Here is a 23967-nt window from a genome sequence, read left to right as displayed (position 1 = left end):
CCCTCACCTACTTCCATCACCACCAAGGCTAATCGGTCCAAGGAAAGGACACTGAACCTAAGTTAAACCTGTCAGATTCTCTCTGTATTTGGTATTAGAGCTGAAAGAAAGACAGCCTCCATTTGCTTCCAACTTTAACTTCAAACTCAAGAGAGGCAGCTATATTCCATCTTGTGCTTTGAGGACTAAAAAAATCAGCTTGCAGGAAAGAGTGCAAATGCAGAGAGAAGCAGAAATGAGATAGAGTGCAGTGCTCCTGGCTTTCCACTGCTTGATTTCAGTCCCTGCCTGAGGGCTGGCTGCATTCCTACCCTGAGGTCTCATGAGATAAGCCAGTATCACCATGCTCTTTCAATTTAATCTAGTTCCTTGGAAGTTCTGCTATTTTTAACCAAATTACAACTAAAGGGATTATGACCAGTCCTTCTGGACTAAGGCTATAAAATTTCAGAGCTTGTGACTTTATCATGTGACTCAGGGCCTCTTTCTCTCTGTCTTATCACCAGGTTTTATTTATTGGTGTACCTTGTGGGGCTTCCCAGGTGGCTCAGTAGGTAAAGAATCTGGCTGCCAATGCAGGAGATGCAGGAGACGGGGGTTTGATCCCCAGGTTGGGAAGATCCCCTGGAGGAGAAAATGGCAACCCACTCCAGTATTCTTGCCTGGGAAAGCCCATGGATGGAGGAGCCTGGCAGGCTATAGTCCATGGGGTCACAAAGAGTCAGATGCTACTGAGCACACATGCATGCATGTCCTTTATGGGGAATCTGGTGGGGTTGGGTAGAGGATCTGGGCTGTTGTAAGCAAGAACTGGCAGAGAGGGTGTGTGTTAGTCATGCAGAGACTAGTAGGATGTTTCACTGTTCTTTCATGTGGCATACAATAAACATTAGTAAATATTTGAACAGATGAGCATTCTGACACCTCATAAATCTAAATCTGAGATTAAATTTTAAAGTGATTCTTAATAACTGCTGCTATTAAACACCATATAAAAACTCAGCAGTTCAGTTCAGTTGCTCAGTCGTGTCTGACTCTTTGTGACCCCATGGACTGCAGTGCGCCAGGCTTCCCTGTCCATCACTAACTCCCAGAACATGCTCAAACTCACATCCATTGAGTTGGTGATGCCATCCAACCATCTCGTCCTCTGTCGTCCCCTTCTCTTCCCACCTTCAATCTTTCCCAGCATCAGGGTCTTTTCCAGTGAGTCAGTTCTTTCTATCAGGTGGCCAAAGTACTGGAGCTTCAGGTTCAGTATCAGTCCTTCCAGTGAATATTCAGGACTGATTTCCTTTAGGATTGACTGGTTTGATCTCCTTGCAGTCCAAGCGACTCTCAAGAGTCTTCTCCAACACCACAGTTCAAAAGCATCAATTCTTTGGTGCTCAGCCTTCTTTATGGTCCAACTCTCACATCCATACATGACTACTGGATAAATCATAGCTCTGACTAGACGGACCTTTGTTGACAAAGTAATGTCTCTGCATCTTAATATGCTGTCTAGGTTGGCCATAGCTTTTCTTCCAAGGAGCAAGCATCTTTTAATTTCACAGCTGTAGTCAGTGTCCTCAGTGACTTTGCAGCCCAAGAATATAAAGTCTGTCACTGTTTCCACTGTTTCCCCAACTATTTGCCATGAAGTGATGGGACCAGATACCACAATCTTCACTTTTTGAATGTTGAGTTTTAAACCAGCCTTTTCACTCTCCTCTTTCACTTTCATCTAGAGGCTCTTTAGTTCCTTTTGCTTTCTGCCATAAGGGTGGTGTCATCTGCATATCTGAGGTTATTATTTCTCCTGGCAATCTTGATTCCAGCTTGTGCTTCATCCAGCCTGGCATTTGCATGTACTTTGCATATGAGTTAAACAAGCAGGGTGACAATATACAGCCTTGATGTACTTCTTTCCCAGTTTGGAACCAGTCAGTTGTTCCATATCTGGTTCTAACTGCTGCTTCTTGACCTGCATACAGATTTCTCAGGAGACAGGTCAGGTGGTCTGGTATTCCCATCTCTTGAAGAATTTTCCACAGTTTGTTGTGATCCACATAGTCAAAGGTTTTAGCATAGTCAATTAGGCAGAAGTAGATGTTTTTCTGGAATTCTCTTGCTTTTTCTATGATCCAACGGATGTTGGCAATTTGATCTCTGTTTTTTCTGCCTTTTCTAAATCCAGCTTGAACACCTGGAAGTTCTTGGTTGAAGTCTCACTTGGAGAATTTTGAGCATTACTTTGCTAGCATGTGGAGATGAATGCAATTGTGTGGTAGTTTGAACATTCTTTGGCATTGCTTTTCTTTGGGATTGGAATGAAAACTAACATTTTCCAGTCCTGTGGCCACTGCTGAATTTTCCAAATTTGCTGGCATATTGAGTGCATCACTTTCACAGCATCATCTTTTAGGATTTGAAATAGCTCAACTGGAATTCGATCACCTCCACTAGCTTTGTTCATAGGGATGCTTCCTAAGGCCCACTTGACTTTGCATTCCAGGGTGTCTGGCTCTAGGTGAGTGATCCCACCATCGTGATTATCTGGGTCATATTGTATAGTTCTTCTGTGTATACTTGCCATCTCTTCTTAACATCTGCTTCTGTTAGGTCCATACCATTTCTGCCCTTTATTGAGCCCATCTTTGCATGAAATGTTCCCTTGGTATCTCTAATTTTCTTGAAGAGATCTCTAGTCTTTCCCATTCTATTTTTTACATTTTTTTTTTTTTTTTGCATTGATCACTTAGGAAGGCTTTCTTATCTCATATCCAACTCTCTGCGATTCCATGGACTGTAGCCCACAAGACTCTTCTGTCCATGGGATTCTCCAGGCAAGAAAACTAGAGTTGGTTGCCATGCCCTCCTCTAGGGGATCTTCCCAAACCAGGGATTGAACCCACGTCTCTTATGTCTCCTCCATTGGTAGGTGGGTTCTTTAGCACTAGCATTACCTGGGAAGCCCACAGAAGTCATCATACCTTCTATAATGAATCCTTAGTAGATATTTACTAAATGAATTATTTTTAGTTTATGGAAAGAAAAGAAAACAAAGACTTCCCTAGCGGTTCAGTGGTTAAGACTCTGCCCTCTCAGTGCAGGTTTGATCCCTTTTGGGGGAGCTAAAATCCTGTATGCTGCACAGTGTGGCCTAAAATTTTTTTAGAAGAATACAAAATTTAAAAAAAGAAAGAAAAAGAAGGAGGAAACTATTTCTGACATCAAACTGTTCCAATTCTCTTCTGCATAATTTTGGCCAAGAGGAAAAGGTGCTTTCCAATCTCTTCTTTCTTACTTCTTAAAATAATTCCACAGGAATATTCCTTTAAAAAAAGAAAAAAAAGTCATGGTTGAAATAGCGAAATGAAAGTAGCTTGCTTAAGATCCCAGGACAAGAGAGGAAGTAAGCCAAAATTAGAACTTGTATTTATGTTCTCCCTAACTACAACTTAAGTCTACTTAGCAACCCATTGAGTTTTATCTCCTTTTCTTTATCAGACCCACTTTTGTTCACCACCACTTCTTCTGCCCCTTACCCATGTACACATGTGAACTTATCCAAACACCAGCACTAAATAATATAGTATTATGTTAGCCGAAAAGCTTGTTCGGGTTTTTCCATACACTGGTACAAAAAACTCAAATGAATTTTTTGGCCAACCTAACACTTGTTGAATGTGTTGCTCTCCAAAGGGGAATACATTCAAGTCAATGGGTATTTATTGAGCATCTTGATATAAGAAAACTTCTTCTGCAGGCAAAGTATGATGAATAAGAGGGCAAATAGAGTGTGGTGTTCCTGCTGGAGAAACTGGACAAAAAAATCTTTGACGTGGAACCATTCTTGGTTTTGGGGCTTCCCTGGTGGCTCAGATGGTAAAGAATCTGCCTGCAATGCAGGAGACCAGGTTGGATCCCTGGGTTGGCAAGATCCCCTGGAGAAAGGAATGGCTACCCACAGCAGTATTCTTGCCTGGAGAATTCCATGGATGGAGGAGCCTGGCAGGTTTCAGTTCACGATGTTACAAAGAGTTGGACATGATTGAGCAAATAACACTTTCATTGTTGGTTTACTTAATTCTTATTCTCAGTACCGTGTCTTTTTCTCATTCATTATTTGGACCTTGGGGCTGTGGTTTTATGAAAATACACCCAGAGTAGCCTTAAGAAGATTCAGCAGAAATAGGTTTTCCAGCCCGTGGCCCCTCTAAGAGAACATTTTGTTATTCCCTGAGCTGGTGGTTCTTAAAATCTGCCAGTGTACCTTCAACTGGGAAGCCTCTTTAAAATGCAGATGGCTGGGTTTCCTTTCTCACTTTCCCCCTCTAACTCTGCCCCTGCAGATTGAACATTCAGGATATCCACAAAATTTGTACTTTTTCCCAAGACACCAGGTGCTTATCTGACACAATGATCTTCAGGCTAGTTTTGGAGAAATGTCCAAAAGCACCCAAAGGAGAATCACCTGGGGACTTATTTTTGAAAAGTGAATTCTTGATTCCTAACCCCCAGAGCATCTGAATGCTTGGTAGCAAGGCCTGAGACTATGCATGTTAAATTAATTCTCCACTTAATTCTTTTGGGTTCACAGATTCCCCCTTTGAGAAGTATTGTGAGACCAAGTTTAAAGCCCAGTTTAGACACAAAGCCCTCTGAAGAGAGAAACAGAAACATGGGAAGGCCTTCCTCTCTAATAAACATTGATTTTGGATTCATCCTTTCTTTTTTTTTTTTATTTTTTTTTTGGATTCATCCTTTCTTAACTCTTAGACTCTGTTTCCAGTTTATTGCTAACTGGAGCCTTTCCTGGGAAATGGTTGGGCTCTCAAGGTCAGATGGAGTGGTCAGGACTGCTGGGGTGGTCAGGATTGCTGATGGGTCCATCCCAGCCAGCCCTGATTTGCAGACCAGATATTCTCTGCAGGCCCGTCAAACAGCAATGGGAACCTCAGAAGCTTAGTGGGTGCTGGGAACTGCCTTCCTGGATAATGGGGGTGGTGGTCTTTCTGGGGCCAAGCTCAGGTCAGCCTCCCACCCTCCATGGTATCCCTCATTCCCAAAGCTGGGTCACAAGCCAGTCTTGTAAAAAATAACTCTCATTCAGATCATTTGTAAAGGGCGTGATGGGACTTCCCTGGTGGTGCAGTGGGTAAGAATCTGCCTGCCAATGCAGGAGAGACAGGTTCGATCTCCTAGCTCCACAACAAGGGAAGCCAATGTAATGAGAAGCCTGTGTACTGCAGCTATAGAGTAACCTCTGCTCATGGCAACTAGAGAAAGCCCTTGGACAGCAATGAAGACCCAGAGCAACCAAAAATAAATAAAATGATAATTTTCAAAGGGCATGTTGTGGTTGTGTGGAACACAACAATCATTCTGAGATGGCTGTAGGTTTGACTCTTGACCTCATCTCCTCCTAGCCTGGGTCTGGACCAGCTCAGAACCCAAGGGTATGTGCAGACTGCTAACTGCTGGGAGGTGCTGTGTGAATCGGGAGCCGGCTCCAGAGGCTGAGAGGCCTCAGGGTACTTTCCTCTCTTCCTGACTCCTCATTTCCTCTTAACCTGGTTCCCATCTCTTCACACCACTCTTCACTCTCCAGGCTCCAGGACTCAGCTGCAAATTTGGGAAGGTTTTCTTGAGCCACCCCTGTTCCCCTCCCCGCTTTGTGGAGGACTCTGCCTCATAAGGTACTACTTTTCCTCACCGACCTCTCCTAACCAGGGCCGCCACTCCGTCATCTTTATCGCTATAAAGCCTGCTTCTGGGTCTGGAAGGGAACATTTGCTGAGCACTGGGAATGTGCCAAATGCTCAGGATTAAAGATACTGCAGGAAAAGTGCTTAGGGAAGTGCTTGGCTGATTTAGTCATTACAGCTATTATTCACCATTGTTTTGCTATTTATTTCTCACAGTGACCGTAGAGATTGGATCCTGACTGCTAATCTGTTCCTTTTTGCAGGTGAAAAAAATGGGGTGGCTCAGATGGTAAAGAATCTGCCTGCAGTGAAGGAGACTCAGGTTTGATCCCTGGGTTGGGAATGGAGAAGGGAATGGAGAAGGGAATGGCAGCCCACTCCAGTATTCTTGCCTGAAGAATTCTATGGACAGAGGAGCCTGGTGGGCTACAGTCCATGGGGTCACAAAGAGTCAGACGTGACTGAGTGACTCACACACACACACACACACAGTTAGTTCTAGAGATATATATACAGGGCTACAGTCCATGACATCGCAAGAGTCAGACACAACTTAGCGATTAAACAACAACAACATTTATGGGGAGAGTGACAGGTTAAACCTGACCAGAGATGTATTGACAGCTGTTTGTATGTGTGTTAGTCACTCAGTTGTGTCTGACTGTTTGTGACCCTATGAACTATATAGCCCACCAGGCTCCTCTGTCCATGGAATTCTCCAGGCAAGAATACTGGAGTGGGTTGCCATTTCCTTCTCCAGGGGATTTTCCCCACCCAGGGATCAAACCTGTGTCTCCTGCATTGGTAGGCAGATTCTTTACTGACTGAGCCACCTGGGAAGCCCTGATAGCTGCTTACATTGGGTAAATAATGGGTAGACGGAGGTTCAGTATATGAATCTCTTTGCTTTTGTATTTGTTGGAAATTTCCTTCACTGAATGAAGACTTAAGAACCAAATTACTCTACATCTCTGCAAGATCTACTAATTACAGCAGCAGATTATCTGTAGACCCTAAATTGATAGTTGATAAGCTTCAAATTTTGTGACAATTCTCTTGGTTGTCAAGATTTTGAAAACTAAGTTTTTGCTTTTTAAACTCTCAACATAATGAGAATTTATACCTATTATATAATATGGGCTATGCAGTCTTTTGAGTAATATGTGTTCTCAACTACTGACCCTGACAGTTGTGTGATAGAAATATAATTATATCCATTTTGTGGATAGAACACTAAGGTGCTGAGGTACCTTCCTAACTGGAGGACTCCTCACTGCCGTCGGAGGTGATTTTGAACTCATTTGGTCTCATGTGGACACATGTTATGTTGAACCGCTTGATGGCGGCACCACCTATAAGCAACTATTCATCTCAGTATCAGGAATGGTTTTACCACGTATAACAGAAAACCATAGCTTGCCTGGCTTGGGGGCTTCCCTGGTAGCTCAGTTGGTAAACAATTTGCCTGCAGTGCAGGAGATCCCGGTTCGATTCCTGGGTCAGGAAGATCCACTGGAGAAGGGATAGGCTACCCACTCCAATATTCTTGGGCTTCCCTTGTGGCCCAGTTGGTAAAGAATCTGCCTGCAATGAGGGAGACCTGTGTTCGATCCCTGAGTTGGGAAGATCCCCTGGAGAAGGGAAAGTCTAACCACTCCAGTATTCTGACCTGGAGAATTCCATGGGCACAGTTCACGGGGTTGCAGAGTCAGACACGACGTCTGGCTTAAGCAATAAAGAATGTTATTCCTCTCTTCTTAGGAGAAGGTGAGCAGGGGGCAATCCAGGTTGGATGTAGATACTCGGTCATTGGCTCCAGGATTCCAGTAGTTTTCTGTTCTGATGCTTAGCCACCCTCAGCTGGATACCTTTCCATCTTTAGGCTTGTCTTCTTCTTGGCACAAGATGTGGGCCTCACACAATCTTTCATGATACTTAAGATAGGAAGGAAAGTCAGGGGCAGTGCTAGCAAATTGTGTTTCTCTCCTCAGCAGGAAACAAACTATTTCCCAGAATCTCCCAACACACTTACTTCTTTGTCTCATTGGCCAGAGCTTTGACTATGGCCACCTGAGTTACAAGAAAAGTTGGGGAGTTGAGGATGTAGGAGAAAATGACTAGGGTAGACTTAAATAAGTGGTTCATGAGCATGGGGACACATTAAATCACTGGGCAGTGTTAAGATTATTTATTATTTTAAAATATAGAGATCTTTACTTAAGGTTTTCCTGGGATACAGGGGAGAGATTTATACCACATAGCCAGGCAAAAAGTTTCCTAAGTATACCTTTTAACATCTTTTTGTCCCCCAAGTCCCACTTTCTATATCAGTTGCTTTAATCTCATCCTGTCTTTCCAAAAGAATGAACAACTTTGAAATTCTCCTCACTACACCTTCTTTCTACTTCTTTCTCCTCTTAACTCCTCCTGATTCCTGGATCTTTCCTTATGTGTTTCTTTTTCATGTAAGAGATTTAGTCTAGTCCATTATGTTAATTATCTACTGGAGTAAGAAGGTACTCCAAATTTAGTGCTTTAAATAGACATGTGATCTGACAGCTGCTGTGGGTCATGAATTTGAGAGCAACTTATTTGGATGTTTCTGGCCCGGGATCTTTCATGAGTTTGCAGTCAAGATGCCGGCAAGGGGTGTAGTCATCGGAAAGCTTGACTGGGGCCAGAGGATCCACTTCTAAGACGGCTCACTCATATTGCTGTTGACTTGAGGCCTGTTTTTCACTCCATGGCCTCTTCATAGGACTGCTCAACAGGGTGGCTGACCTCCCCCAAAGCAAGTGATCTGAGAGGAAGAACATGTAGGTAGCCACGGTGCCCTTTATGATGGAGTCTCCGAGTCATAGTCACTTCTCTATTCTATTTGTTAGAAGAGAGTAAGTCAGTCTAGCCCACACTCAAAGGGAGGGAAATTAAGTTCCACATCTATATATATTACCTGCTTTAGATTCCAAAACCCAGGAGGGAGCCAAGAACAGGAGGAGAGGTGGTGTCCTAACCAATGGGGCCAGAGCAAGAGGAGTTTGGTCTTGTTGTGCAAGGTAAGTCCTGTTTTCCCTCAAAACTCACACAGGCACTCTTCAATAAAGGAAGCAGAGCAGATCTTGGATGGCCATAAAGAAAAAAGAAAACTGTCCACTATTAATTCTGAATGAACAGTGTAGTACTTGAAAAGGGAATGGGAAATTTCAACTTAGAATTCTAATTAAAAAATACTAGGTGGAGAAGGAAATGGCAAGTCACTCCAGTATTCTTGCCCAGAGAATCCCATGGACAGAGAAGCCTGGTGGGCTATAGTCCATGAGATTGCGAAGAGTCAGGCACGACTGAGCAACTAACACACATACACACACTGTTCCCAGAGATTCCAGCTTAGCCTGAGGACGAGCTGTCCTGCGCAAAACAGAACCAGGCACCCCTCACCCCCATCCAGAGGATCCTTAAGCAGCCAAGGTCAACCTAAGCGTTTCACTTTGCTTTCAAGCTTACAATAGCCTCTGGATCCTGGAGCAAACCATTGCACCAGTTCAACTGCAGCACCAAATCAGGTACAATGGACTTGATACAGTGTTTTTCTCATATCAAGTTCAAACCTCTGGAAATAGACTTTGGTTGCTAAAAGATAATCACAATTATACCATTGTCATTAATTTGAGAAAAGATGAAATTATTAATATTTATATGTATTTAGTCTTAATAAAAAGATAAAAGAAATGAGGGTAAAGAATCCATTATGTATTTGAAAAATAAAATACTTTATCTAGTAATGTGCTCTATGTGGTTTTTATACACTCAGTTGTTCAATAAAATGAGCTGAGAAAAAAAAAATTAAAAAAAAAATGCTAGGGACTTAGGGCTTCCCTTGTGGCTCAGCTGGTAAAGAATCCCCCTGCAATGTGGGAGACCTGGGTTTGATCCCTGGGTTGGGACGATCCCCTGGAGAAGGGAAAGGCTACCCACTGCAGTATTCTGGCCTGGAGAATTCCATGGACTGTATAGTTCATGGGGTCACAAAGAGTCGGACACGACTGAGTGACTTCCACTTTCACTTTTCAGGGACTTATTAAGAAACGATGGGAAAAAGGGAGACCTTCCTGGGCACTATGTTTTCTTTGAGGTATTATAAAGTGAGTGACCTTGCATCACACACAGTGATCACCCAACTCTTGGGTGTTCATACTATGTTAGTTTTCTATGCTGTAAATCAGTACCACAAACTTTTAACAGTCTATAAGACCACTCAATTATCATCTCACAAATCATAAGTTTGGGCCTGGTACAGCTGGTTCTCTGCTTAGAACCTCAAAAGACTGAAATGAGGTGTCAGCTGGGCTGCATTCTCATCTGATAGACTAGACTCTATCAGAGCACACTGTCTATTCAGAGAGCCTCTTGCAAGCTGCTGGCAGAGTTCAGTTCCTTTCGGTTTTAAGATTGGGGTCCCTGTTATCTTGCTGGCTGTCAGCAGTGGTTGCTCTTGGCTCTGAGAGGCTAGTCTCATGCTCTAGCCACAACATAACAGCTGACTTCCATAGAAGCTTATAGAGGGTGTGTACATAGGTAGGTGAGAACTTTGGGAGCTGTATGGGTTTGCTAGGTCTGCCATAATAAAGCATCACAGCTTGTGTGGCTTAAGGAACAGAAATTTACTTTCTTGCCATTTCTAGAAGCTAGAATTCTGAGATCAAGCTATCAGCAGGGTTGGTTTCCTCCTGAGCTTTTTCTCCTTTGCTTAAAGGTGGCCATCTTCTCCTCCCTGCGTCCACACAGGCTCTGTGCATGTCTATGTCCTCATATGCTCTTCTTATAAGGATACTGGTCACATGGGATTAGGGGTGACCCACATCACATTTTACTGTAATCATCTTTTTAAAGGCCCTCTCTCTAAATACAGTCATTCTAAGGTACTAGGTGTTAGAACTTCAACATATAAATTTGGGAGGAATATAATTCAGCCCATTACAGGGACCATTTTAGAATTCTGCCGCCTCTACATAGATTTTGGGTAGAGTTTTAAGGTCAACATTGGCTCTTATAAAAGTTACTATAAAGTTATTGTCACTCTGCTATGGAGTTTCAAGTCTTCTTTGAAAGACTCACAACTTACAAAATATAAAGCACTCCCTGGAATAAGAAGTATTATTCTGAACATTGCCAATTCCTGAGATTTAGAATAGAATACTTATTTTAGGTATTTGAGGAAACTATAAAGTTACTTATATATGTTTGATAGAATTTGCTTAACTTTTGCATAAAATTTGAGTTTGTTCTAGCATTATTTTACCTCTGTTACTTCCTTTCTCAAATACACTGTATATATGAAATAAACCTTAAAAATTAAAAGCATGTTAGGTTGCAATGCCTACTAATGAGCTGCAGGGGGTGTCCTTTGATTTACTGATGGTACCTTGAAAGTAGAAATGGGAGCTGAGAAACAATTAAGAATTAATTGGTGACTTCTGACATAGAGAACAGACTGGTGGTTCAAGTTGGCTGGGGAGGTGGTTGGAGTGGGAGGTTGTGGTTAGCAGATGTAAGCTATTATGTATAGAATGGATAAACCTCAAGGTCTTACTGTGTAACATACAGAACTGTATTCAATATCTTATGACAAACTATAATGGAAAAGAGTATTTTTAAAAATATATATGCATGTACAACTGAATCTGTTTGCTGGACAGCAGTAACAAGCCCAACATTGTAATTTAACTATACTTCAATAAAAAAATATAAGAATTGGTGGCTATAGTTAGTAATACAGAATTGTATACTTGAAAGTTGCTGACTAGATCTTCAGCATTCTCACCACACAGTCACACACACAGTTAACTGTGTTAACTGTTAGGTGATGGGTATGTTAATTATCTTTATCTTGGCAATCATTTTATAATGTATATGCATATCAAAATCATCACTTTGTACACCTTAAATATAATACATCCAATTATATTTGTAAATTATCCCTTAAACTTTTTTTTTTTTAAAAGAATTTATCTTGTGGTTCAAATGGAAAACAAAAAATCAAAGAGCAATATTCACAAACCAGTTTAACATTAGGAAATCAGTGCTTCAGCAAGTGTAAGACATTCTACGCTTTGAAATAATCTTTTTTTTTAAATCCAGAATTTAAGTAATTTGATATTTATTGCTTTTGGGGGCTTATATGCATTCTAATTTTAGATTCTGGCCTAAAAAAGGAATCTTGTTTCAAGACAACTTTCACAGCTGACAGAGAGAGGCAATAATTTTTCCATATTTCTCCAAGCTGAGAATGTATACGTTCCATAATCAACTTAAATCCTGAAGGGAAAAGAGAGCTTTTCTTACACATTTAGAGAAGGAAGGAAAGGGAGGACATGGTTTAGACTGCAGGGGCCGATCACAGAACTATGCATACAGAAAGTGCTCAATAGATGTGTTAAATTGGCTTAAATTTAATTGAATTAGAACTTAGAATGAAATATGAATCACTGAAATGAATCAAAAAGTTTATGGATACGGTAAACCTGGGGATATAAATCTTCGAAAGTTTTAGGACAAGCAAAATTTATGTCCTTTTATTCTTTACAAAAATATACCAAAATATAAAATAGGTACATTATTGTCCTTTACTAAGTTATTAAGGATTTAGCACTGTAACATGTATGTGAAGGATTTAGACAAATTCATGGAATCAGTCATAAAAATATTTCTGAGATTTTTAGTTTCATAAATGACACACAGGCTTAGAATCATTCATATTTATGAAGTCTATAATCCAAGTGTTCTGGATTCCTAGTTAGACCCTTTCTATCAGAGCACACCTCCTCAGGAAAGCTCAATTGATCAGATTTATGTTTGAAAAATCAACCAAATATGAATCACTTTAATATTTAATGAATAGAGATCTTACCTGTTATTTTCTGATTGCTTCTACTTTCCTTTTTTTTTTTAAAGACAAAGTTCTTTTTTAAAAATAATTTTTTAATTTATTTTGGTTGTGCTGGGTCTTTGTTGCTCGTGCAGGCTTTCTCTAGTTGTGGCGAGCAGGGATTACTCTTCCTTGCGATTCATGGGGTTCTCATTGCGGTGGCTTCTCACGTTTCAGAGCACACACTCTAGACACGCAGACGTCAGGAGTTGCAGCACACAGGCTCAGCAGTTGCAGCTTGTGAGTCCCAGAGCTTGGGCAGCTTCCGGAGTTGCAGCATGTGGGCTTAGTTGCTCTGCAGCATGTGGAATCTTTCTGGACCAGGGATCGAACTCGTGTCCCCTGCATTGGCAGGTGGATTCTTCTCCACTGTGCCACCAGGGAAGTCCCCTACTTTTTTTAAAGTGACATTATAAATTAGCATAAAGTTGCAATGTCAATTGGACTGAAGCAGATAAACCTTTTAATTAGAACTTAATAGGATGATCCTGTAACAGCCCAAAGACCTCATTTATTATGCTGAGTAAAGAAAGACTTTCTTCCTGCTCCTACAACAAATGCCGTATGCTTGTGCAGTGGAAGCATTCAAGTGCCACTGAGGTCTCCTGGTGTCCACAGCTACATGGCTGGTGCAGTCTGTGGTGCCCTCCTAAAGCCAGTCAGGGATCCCTGCGGCTCCAGATTTTGTCCTGGGGAGAATCCTAGTCTGTGAATCATGTCTCACAGTCTTGGATCAGGATAATGCATTCTGATCTGTTTTGCCTCCTAAAGAACAGGAGAACTGGGTACCTAGGAAATTGTAACTTCTGCCTCTAAGCAGAGCAGAGAAGCCTGGACCCTAGTTGAGGCTCTTGTTCTTTGTTTCGGTCAGAAAATTATGTGTTTAAGGTACAGAAACATAATCCGTTGACCTCAAATAAAAAGAGTGGGGGTAGTTAATGTTGTAAGCATGCATTGAAAATCTTATGGACAAAGGGACACAGTCAAGGCAGGTGACCTGGAGAACTCAAAGGAGGTCAGGAGTGAAACTGACCTGGGTTAAGTCTGGCTCTGCAACTTACTAGTCGTTTAACTGTAAGCAAGTCATTTTGTAACCCTGGAAACTCTTTCCCTGCTATACTGCACTAGGGAAACTACTGTCTTCTTCCCTCCTAACCTGTGAGGACCCAATGTCATGGAAGATGGCCAAGAATGTTGGCTGCCGTGGAGTAGCTTCCCAACAGTATGCTTTAAATTGGCTCAATATTTTAAGTGTGACTCATGGGACACTCACAGGGCATCACCATTCCTAGAAGTAGAAGCAAAAGAGATGGTTTAGTGAGTAGGTGATGGATTACATTTTGGATATGCTGAAATTTTCAACTGGACAGGATATTCAGGTAGGAAGATCCCACAAACCAGTGGAAATGCAGGATACAAATTCAGGAAAAAGGCAAAGCTGGCTAAAGAATCAGATGTGGGGCCTATCCAAAGAGAAGTGATAATTACATTAGTGAGAGTACAGCCACTGAGAGTGCTGGGATAGAACAAACAGAAGAAGAGCATCTCAATTATGGGCACACACAAACTTCAGGGGAGGAAGAAAGAGGGAAACGTGGGAAGGAGTGGATAGAGAAGACAGAGAATTAGGAAGGTGCTAGTACAGAAGGCTCCCCTGGTGGCTCAGCAGTAAAAAATCCACCTGCAATGCAGGAGATAATGGGTTCGATCCCTGGGTCAGGAAGATCCCCTGGAGGTGAAAATGGCAACCCACTCCAGTACTCTTGCCCAGAAAATCCCATGGACAGAGTAGCTTGGTGGTGTTGCGAAGGAGTCCAACACAACTGAGCAACTGAAGAGCAAGTACAGAAGTACATATAGGGTTTTCAGTGCTGTTAAGTTCTTTAGTGATTTTAAAGTTTTTCAGATGAATTACTTTATCATTCGAATTGGTATCATTCCTTGAGAAGTTTTGGGTGTAGCATGAAAAAAGTGTAGGCTGCATCTGTGATTTACATATTAAGTTAAAAGAAACAAAACATTGCTCCTTGAAAGTAGCAGGGATATATATATATATACTGTATATATGATGAGAAATTAACTGTCTTCGAAAAGGGCAGTTGCAAAAATATTTACAAGTATACACGCTAAAGTGTTAGTCACTCAGTTGTGTCTGATTCTTTGCAACCCCATGGGCTGTAGTCCCCCATGGGCTGTTGTCCCCCATGAGGCTCCTCTGTCTATGGGATTTCCCAGGCAAGAATACTGGAGTGGGTAGCCATTCCCTCCTCCAGGGGATCTTCCAGACCTAGCGATCGAACCCACATCTCCCGCATTGCAGGCAGATTCTTTACCATCTGAGCCACCAGGGAAGCCTTGCCCTAGATACAATCCTGGGAGAATGTATAGTGTAGTAGAGAGAGCAGAAAACCAGAATCAGATAGTCTTGGGTCAAACCCTGTGACCTGCTTCAGGTACCTGTTTTATCTTCTCAATAGCTGGAAAATCACATCACTAAACTATAGCATCTATTGTGATAGTTAACTGAAATAAAGTATATGAAGTACCTGGTGCTTCCTAGGTGGTGCTAGCGGTAAAGAACCTGTCTGCCAATGCAGGAGACTTAAGAGACTTTGGTTTGATCCCTGGGTTGGAAAGATTCCCTGGAGGAGGGCATGGCAATCCACTCCAGTATTCTTTTTTTTTTTTAAGTACAATTTTTTAACACTCCAGTATTCTTGCCTGGAGAATCCCATGGAAAAAGGAGCCTGGTGGGCTACAGTCCATAGGGTCGAAAAGAGTTAGACACGACTGAAGTGACTTTGCATGCATGCACATACCTGTGAAGTACCTAGAACAGTAACCAAAACATAGTCAATGTTATCACACTAATAATGTTTCTGTGTTATGATTTTTTTCAGGCACACCAAGTGAGATCTTAGTTCCCCAACCATGGATTGAACCCTGTGCCCTCTGCATTGGAAATGCAGAGTCTTAACCACTGCACCACCACAGAAGTCTCTGTTAGGATTAGTCTCCTTTACAGTCCTCCTTGTATTTTATCACTAGATGGCGGCAATGCTCCCTTAACCAATTTAAATGAAAAGGAACAACTTTCTGGAGGAGTTGAAATTAGTGAAGGCTTATCCAATACCTGTGTGGATCAGCTGGTAAAGAATTCACCTGCAATGCAAGAGACCTGGGTTCAATCCCTGGGTTGGGAAGATCCTCTGGAGAAGGAAATGACAACCAACTCCAGTATTCCTGCCTGGAAAATTCCATGGACAGAGGAACCTGGTGGGCTACAATCCATGCGGTCTCAAGAGAAGAGTCTGACAAGACTTAGCAACTAGAACCACCACCATGGTAGTCCTAAAGAGATTTAGCAATATTAGTTGCCCAGTAAATGTCAGTTAAGCATAATGTGTTTTACTGTTCATTTTAATTAAATCATTAACCTCAATTGTAAAAATATGCCTATTTTCCTCTTTGCAAAATATTCCTTCTACATTAAGACACTTAATGGTACATTCGTTATCTATTGCTCTGTAACAGATATCCGTAAGATTGGTGGCTTAAAATGATGATTTATTATCTCATTTTTTTCTGAGGGCCAGGAATCCTGAAGTGACTTTGAAGTGGTTCTGGCTTAGGCTCTCCCATGAAACTTCAGTGAAGACATGATCTGAGGCTACAGTCATCTGAAGGCCTGCCTGAGCCTTGGAGGACCTGCTCCCAGATGGTTTACTCACATGGTTGGTGTCAAGAGGCCTCAGCTTCTCACCAATTGTTGGCTAGAGGCCTTCATCCTACCGCATATGAATTTCTCCGTAAGTTGGCTTGGGCATCCTTCCAACATGCAGCCGACCTCTTCCAGGGTTAGTGATCCAAGAGAGACCACAAGAAGGAAGCCACAACAGCTTTTATGACCTGGTTTCAGAAGTCATGCTCTAACTTCCACCATATTTGTTCAAAGTGAGTCACACAGAAAATAATTACAATTGTCAGCAATCTATGCATGTATAAAAGAAATGAGGGTTCCCACATGGAGAAATCACAGAATGATCTCTCTCAGTGTGACCACATCCTCTCCCTGCCTCTTGATTTGTTCATCTATAAAAAGAAAACAGGCCAGGAAACCAAGGCCACTTCAACTCTAACGTAGTCTATCCTTGCCCCATCTGGGTGTGACCTTAGTTAACAACCTGGTCCTCTACCAATGTGTCAACCCTCGCAGCCTGTTCTAATTAAGGCAGGAGCTAGTACCAGAAGTGGGCTTCCCAGGTGGCCCTAGTGATAAAGAACCTGCTTGCCAATGAAGGAGATTTTTCCTTTTTCCCAATGAGGAGATTTAAGAGATGCTGGTTCCATCTCTGGGTTGAGAAGATCCCCTGGAGGATCGCATGGCAATCTACTTCAGTATTACTGCCTGGAGAATCCCATGGACAGAGGAGCCACATGGGCTACAGTCCACAGGGCCCCAAAGAGTCGTACAGGACTTAGCACTGTGTCAGAAGTAGCTTGTCAAGATGAAAAGGGTACTGCCCCCAAACCAAGGTCGCTGCACTCAACCCCCTCCCGGTCAGAAGCGTCGTCTTCAGGTAAAGGCCTCGCTTACAAGCGCTCTCGTCCGCTGTGGGCTGGGTTCCGTCAAGCAAGAGCCGGCCGTCGGCTGTGGGACGCGGAACCCCGGGCCCTGACGGGACCTCTCGCGGGCGGGGCCGGCACCACAAAGCCCTTTATGGAGGCTCTGGCCTGACGCGGGGCCGCCCGCACCTCCAGGCGCGGAAGGAGGCCCGTGCCCGCGGCCATGGGGGACTAGACGGGCGCGCGCTCGGCCCTCGACCCACGGGGGCCCCGCGACCCTCCCACACCCCAGCGCGGGTAATCGGGCGCCGACTTCCTCTCGCGGGCACCACTCTCGCGAGGCCTAGGCGGAGTGGCCGCGCCCGCCGCGTGTGTGGCGTGGGTGGGAGGAGGGGCGGGGCTAGGCGTGGATGGGGATGGCGCGCGGAGGGTCAGCCCCGCCCCCTCCCCGCAATCTTCCTTCCCGCTTCCCCGCTCTCCTCTCTTCCCTCCTCTTTATCCCCTCTTCCCTCCCTTCTTCATCTCTCCTCCCCAGCCCGGGCTCGGGAGGACCCGGGTCCTCCCGGGATCTGCGCATCCAGCGGGGAGGACACCCATCCCGAAGCCTGAGCTGGAGGAGGCATGGGAGTGGTGCATGAAGTGGGTCATATTTTAAGCGCAGATTTTTGCAAAAGGGAAAACCTGGGACGAAGGTCTGCATTCTTTAAGAGGGCTTGCGGATGGAGGACGGAAAGTCCCTGTGCCCGCCCGTGTTTTGTGGCTTAACACTGTCACGTTTGAGACACGTTTTGGTGTTGAGGTTTTTTGAGCCCATTTGGCAGGCTTTAGGCAAGGACAGAATACGGGGCCAGAATGCTGATGCTGTTTACCTTTCATTTTCTCCTAATGGCAAGAAGTGATAAAATGAGTTCGTGGAAAATAGAATATAGAGGTTCAGTTCATGAACATCGGTTAGGGAGGTGCTTAGATTCAGACTTTTTTTTTTTTTTCTGGATCTTTTTTATTATTTGGATATTAAAATAGTCAAGTGAAAATTTTATCTTAATTAGGTGCGTTGCAATCATTTCAGGCAAAGTGAACAAGAATATCTGAGTCATTACATCAGGCACCTGTATTAGGAAATTGGACTGTAATAATTCACCATGGCTTATGGCTTGCAAAGAAAGAATGGAGTAGAAAAGCTTTTGCGCTGCAATTGTTATAAAGTGTAAGTATTTTTATCAGGTAAGCACTGACTCAAGGGTGAGGGGGGGAGTCCTTGTTAAATAAAAGTACTGGACATCCTTATGTTCCCCTGAGATACTGGACTGTATGAGGCATTTTCTGGTGCCTGGATACTGATTTTTTAAAAGGAAAATGCTTTTTTTTTTTTTTTTAGGAAAATGCTTTTATAAGGATTGTTAAGTATTCTTACTTGGTTTTTTACAACAAAACAAATTTCAAATGGTAATATGATCAAAGTCCCTCAGTCATGTAGTAAGGAAGTGACAAGGATAGAAGTCTGAGTTTTCTTACTCCAAAGCAACATTTTCTACTACTGACAACAACCTTGAAATACCTCTTTAGATAGTGTAAATCTAACTAAAAATGCCTTGGTGTCTGATACATCTTAACAGAACACTTGATTAACTGGTACAGACAGTCAGTTTTGCATCCTGTGTATTTGGTGGGTAGTAAAGAATCTGCCTGTAGTGCAGGAGACCCGGGTTCGAGTCCTGGGTTAGGAAGATTCCCCTGGAGAAGGAAATGGCAGCCCACTCCAGTATACTTACTTGGAGAATCCCATGGATAGTGGAGCCTGGCAGGCTACAGTCCATGGGGTCGCAAGAGTCGGACACGACCTGGTGACTAAACCGCCACCACCACCACAAGTGGACAATATGGGCTTTCCAATCAAGAATACTGGGCTCTAGAAATGTAAATTGGTACAGTCACTGTGGAGAACAGTATGAAGGTTCCATAAAAAACTAAAAATAGGGCTACCATATAATCCTGCAGTCTGACTCCTGGGCATACAGCCGGAGAAAAACATGATCTGAAAGGATACGTGCACTTCAGTGTTCACTGTAGCACTGTTTACAATAGCCAAGACATGGAAACAATCTAAATATCCACTGAAAGAGGAATGGATAAAGAAGATGTGGTCCATATACACTCAGCCATTAAAAAGACTGAAATAATGCCTTTTGCAACACCATGGATGGATCTAGAGAGTATCATGCTGAGTGAAGTAAGTCAGACAGAGGAGAAATGTGTATGACTATCCTTATACATGGAATCTAAAAAGAAATAAACTTACTTACAAAACAGAGACTCACAGACTTAGAAAATGAACTTATGGTTGCTGGGGTGGGGAAATTGAGGGGGGAAGGGATAGTCAAGAACTTTAGGAAATACTTCATGTATACACTGCTGTATTTAAAATGGATAACCAACAAGGACTCACTGTTAGCAAAAGGAACTCTGCTCAAAAAAAAACACAAAAAACAAAAAACCAACCCTATAAAGAAAACCAGGGCTCAAAGCCTGGCTCTGCCCCTGGCTGCCCATGCTGCCTTGAGTAAATTACTTAACTTCTCTGTGCCTTGGCTTCCACATCTGTGAAATGGACAGATCAATACCAACCCATATGGTATGGAATACAAATGCAGTAATGTAGGTAAGGTACTTGTATGTTGTCTGAAATAATAGTAAACCCATAGTGAATATGGGTTGCTACTACATGAGAGTTTCACTCTGTAGTACTGTTGTGCTACCTTATTTTAAATTTTTGTTTTTTTAACCCCTCTGCCACAATCTATGACATATTTATCATTGTGAGTCAATTGAATTTTACTTTTTGACAATATTCTAAGAAGGAAATGGAGACATTTCACGGGGTCATAAAACTAGAGTTACGGAAAAACTCATTATTGCACTCTGCTTGGATCTGTTAGTTCAGTACGACTTTAGACCTTGAACTATAGGCAAATAGCCACTACAGTCATTGTTGCAAGCATAATTTTTATAACAAAGATATTCCTGTATTTGGAGAATGATTTAAAGCACTGTTTCTGTGGTTTTGACTATATAGCATTTTGTATCATGAATCAGTTCAGTTCAGTCGCTCAGTTGTGTCCGACTCACTGTGGTTTTGGCTATATAGCATTTTATATCATGCATAGTGTCTGCAAAACCAGTGTCTTCTCTGTCAGTCTCACAAGAAAGTATTTGATATCATTCTGTTTATAAGAGCAACTAAATTAAGAGGAATACAATGGTGTTCTTTGTCACTCAGTCGTGTCCAACTTTGCGACCCCATGGATTGTAGCCTCCCAAGGCACCTCTGTCCTTGCGGATTCTCCAGGCAAGAATACTGGAGTGGGTTTCCATGCACTCCTCCAGGGGATCTTCCCTGGCTTTATATGCCAATTTTTCCCCATCTGAGCCACCAGGAGGCCCAAGAACATTGGAGTGTGTAGCCTATCCCTTCTCCAGGGGATCTTCCTGACCCAGGAATCGAACTGGGGTCTCCTGTATTACAGGCAGATTCTTTCATTTGCTCAGGCAGTTTTTCACTTTGGGCTTTTTTTGGTTAAGTAATTTTAGAAGATCAAAGCCATTTGACATTTTTATTTTCAAATGCTTTGAAAGGAGAATAAAAATATTATTTCTCATATCTCCATTCCTATCCCTATACTACCTGCCCAATCCCACTCAGGTAAAATGTTTTATGTTTTCCTACAACTTCTGTCTCTTGTATGTGATACACATACATACATATATGTATACACACACACATTTTTACACATGGGATTATACTGAACTTTACTCCCTCCCCTACTTTATCTTGTGTAGCCTAGTGGTTAAGAGCATAGATTCTAGAATCTGATTTTCTGAGTTGAAATTTCAAACCCAAGCCTTGTGATCTTGAGTAAATTGTAGATTTTAGATACTTACGTCTTAGATTTTAGAACACTTTTATTCTTTTAGTCCATATTGCCATCAGTGTCTCACCTGTATTCACATCATTTATATAAACCTGTATTATGCATATGTGCATACATATATGTATATACACACTTCTATATAGGTATACATAGATATATTTGTACATGCATTAAAATTTCAAACCCAAGCCTTGTGACCTTGAGTAAATTTTTCTCTGCTCCTGCTTCCCAACCTGTAAAGTAAGCATAATAGCACCTTGCCTACTTCATAGATTACTGTGGCAATTAAATGTGTTTATATATGTAAACTGATTAAAAGAGTATCTAGCATGTAGTAGGTGCTAGATAAACATTAACTGATTGCTCATCTTTCCAAATCCATAGATAAGGATAAACCTCATTCTTTCATTACATATGTGTACTGCAGTTTAGCCAGGCTCTTCTTGTAGACATTAAGACTACTTTGTGAGGTTTTTGGGATAAGCAATGCTTCACTGAAGATTCTTGTAAATACATCTTTGTGTATTTGTTCAAGTGCATTTATAATAATTGCAGACTTCAAGTCACTCCTTAAGGTTAGATGATAAAGTAACAAGGAAGTTGGTGGAGGAAGACAGATGGCATGTATGTAATAAGCTCATTTCTCCTACCTATACCAAAGCAGGTCTTGCCCCTTTCCTCATACATATGAATTCACATTGACTGTAGCTGAGAAACGTAGCTGATACTTAAAACTTCCAAAGTAGGATGCATGAAACAATCCATTAAAATTTCATTGTGATTATTTTTAAATCCTGTAGTTTGGGATTTCGTTCCTTTCTCCTGTTTTCTAAGGATTCTGTTGATACTTCTAAATACACCTGGGTTACATCTCAGCTCTGGTTCTCAGTTAACTTCTGAGTCTTTGTTCCCTTGTCTTACCTCTGGGTGTTGTAAAAATTAAAATCAGATCATGGACTTCCCTGGTAGTCCAGTGGCTAAGACTCCATGCTCCCAATGCAGAGGGTATGGATTTGATTCCTGGTCAGAGAACTAGATCCCACATGCCAAAACTAAGAGTTTGCATGCTGCAACTAAGATCCAGCACAGCCAAACAAATACATATTTCTAAAAAATAAAAAAAAATCAGATCACACACTCAAAGCTTTACTGTATGCCAAGCACCATATTCAGTATATTCCATTTGTTCCTTCCCTAATGTGGTCATATTTTTGATCAACCAAGAAAGACTTGGAGCTTACAGTTTTTAACTACATCCTCTTTAAAGACATGGAAAGATTGGATTGACTTCATGGAGGCTGTTTTTTGAGCTAAAGTTCCTATCATTATAATTTATGGTTATTTTTCAATGTATTAATATTTCTACATTGAAAGATTATAAGATGTTGATTTAAGGCTCCTTCTCCTGGCTAGATTTGCAACTCTGGAAAATCCTGAATACTCCTCTGCAAACCAAAATCTCTAGTGGAAAATGGAACTGAGAATCCAAATGTCTTATCTATATCCTGTTATCGATGTCAATAAATGTTTATTGAATGAGTTAATTTTTGCCCCAGACAGGAACCCTGGGAACTTGCACTACTCACAAAGACGTGGTACACGAAACTAGCCAACATCAAGTTGCCTTTCTTGGAAGAAATTGCATTTGGTAGCTGTGTACACCTCAAAAAATGTAAAACCATTAAGCATGGTCTGCTCCCTTCAGCAGAATGTAAGTTCTGTAGGAACAACTTTAATAAATTGCAAATTTTTTGTGTTATTTTGATTATTAGACATGTGTTTAAATCTGCTCATTCACACTCATGCTCCCTATCTATGTAGCCCTGTCTTCTTGTTTAGTATTCAAGAATGTGGATTTTTCTGTGTGATAAATATTCATCTTGGACCAAGCTATGCCTGGTAAAAAATGTCAGTTGGATTGCTTCGTGTATTTTATTTTTCAGCCATCCGATGTGAAAGGGAGTATGAAATGAAGCGCTTGAATAACCTGAAATGTCAGGAAAATGAAGTCAAGAAAATTCAGTTTTCCCTAAGGGAAAGGCCAATTGGTTTGAGAAGACCTCTTCCACCTAAGTGACTGTCATCTCACTGTTGAATCTGTTCTCTGTGGTTTTTGCATCCAAAGAGGATGAAGGACTCTGACCTTTCCCTGTGTGCAGTCGGATGCATACACCTGAATGCCCCCTGGTGGATGAACCAGCTCCTGTGGGTTATCGGACAGCTCTTAGCCGACAGCTCTTAGCTGACAGCTCTGAAAGATCTGTGTCCCAGCCACGTATTTGTACCATTGTATCACAGGCAACAGCAGTGTAAGTAGATGAAAATGTTGCTGGCATTGAATCACTTGTGCTATTCATTTTGATTTTTGTAAAATTGCACCAAGGTAAGGGGAAACTCCTTGTCAGAGGCGTTGCCCCCTGCCCCCAAGAGACATTATTTTGAAGAATATTTTGAATTTTCATCTTTCAGACCCCCAAGGAGGTGCCAAAAAAGGAGAGAGATAAATTACTTTTAAAATCTAAAAAAATTTGTTAAAAATTGTGGGTTTCATTTTAATAACCTAGTTTCCAGTTTTCATTGAAACATCATTTATTATTCTCATGTGGTACTTTATTTTTTAAAAAGTATTTATTTGATTGTACCAGGTCTTAGTTGCAGCATGTGGGATCTTTTAGTTGTGGCATGTGGGATCTATTAATAATTCCCCGACCAGGGGTCAAACGTGGCCCCCCATGCATTGAATGGAGCATGGAGTCCTGGCCACCGGACCACCAGGGAAGTCCCTCTCATGTGGAACTTTAAAGTGGCAAGTTTAAAGTTTTTGTTCTCCAAAAAATCATCTTTTTCCTTTTGC

The 23967-nt window shown here is 41.9% G+C and overlaps 1 protein-coding gene and 1 long non-coding RNA gene across 3 annotated transcripts; both read left to right on the top strand.

Annotated features, from left to right (window-relative positions):
• The first annotated feature begins 5571 nt into the window (after nt 1-5571).
• On the top strand, nt 5572-15851 carry LOC122428347. Its single transcript, XR_006265688.1, has 3 exons — nt 5572-5684; nt 8656-8749; nt 15519-15851. It is a non-coding gene; the product is annotated as an uncharacterized LOC122428347 (long non-coding RNA).
• Nucleotides 15852-17084: 1233 nt separating this feature from the next.
• Nucleotides 17085-23196, top strand: C26H4orf36 (chromosome 26 C4orf36 homolog). Of its 2 annotated transcripts, none has more exons than XM_043448325.1 (4): nt 17085-17198; nt 18254-18391; nt 22670-22824; nt 23057-23196. In XM_043448325.1, the coding sequence occupies exons 2-4, from the start codon at nt 18327-18329 to the stop codon at nt 23188-23190; spliced, it is 354 nt and encodes a 117-aa protein (XP_043304260.1). In that variant the 5' UTR covers nt 17085-17198; nt 18254-18326; the 3' UTR covers nt 23191-23196. The 2 variants fall into 2 exon arrangements, with proteins under 2 accessions (XP_043304260.1, XP_043304259.1); XM_043448324.1 differs by lacking the exon at nt 17085-17198 and adding an exon at nt 17654-17823.
• Nucleotides 23197-23967: the final 771 nt, after the last annotated feature.

This window comes from Cervus canadensis, chromosome 26, assembly GCF_019320065.1.
Source record: "Cervus canadensis isolate Bull #8, Minnesota chromosome 26, ASM1932006v1, whole genome shotgun sequence".
NCBI lineage: Eukaryota > Metazoa > Chordata > Mammalia > Artiodactyla > Cervidae > Cervus > Cervus canadensis.
The sequence above is the reverse complement of the archived record's forward strand: the minus strand, read 5'-3'. Positions and strand labels throughout refer to the sequence as shown.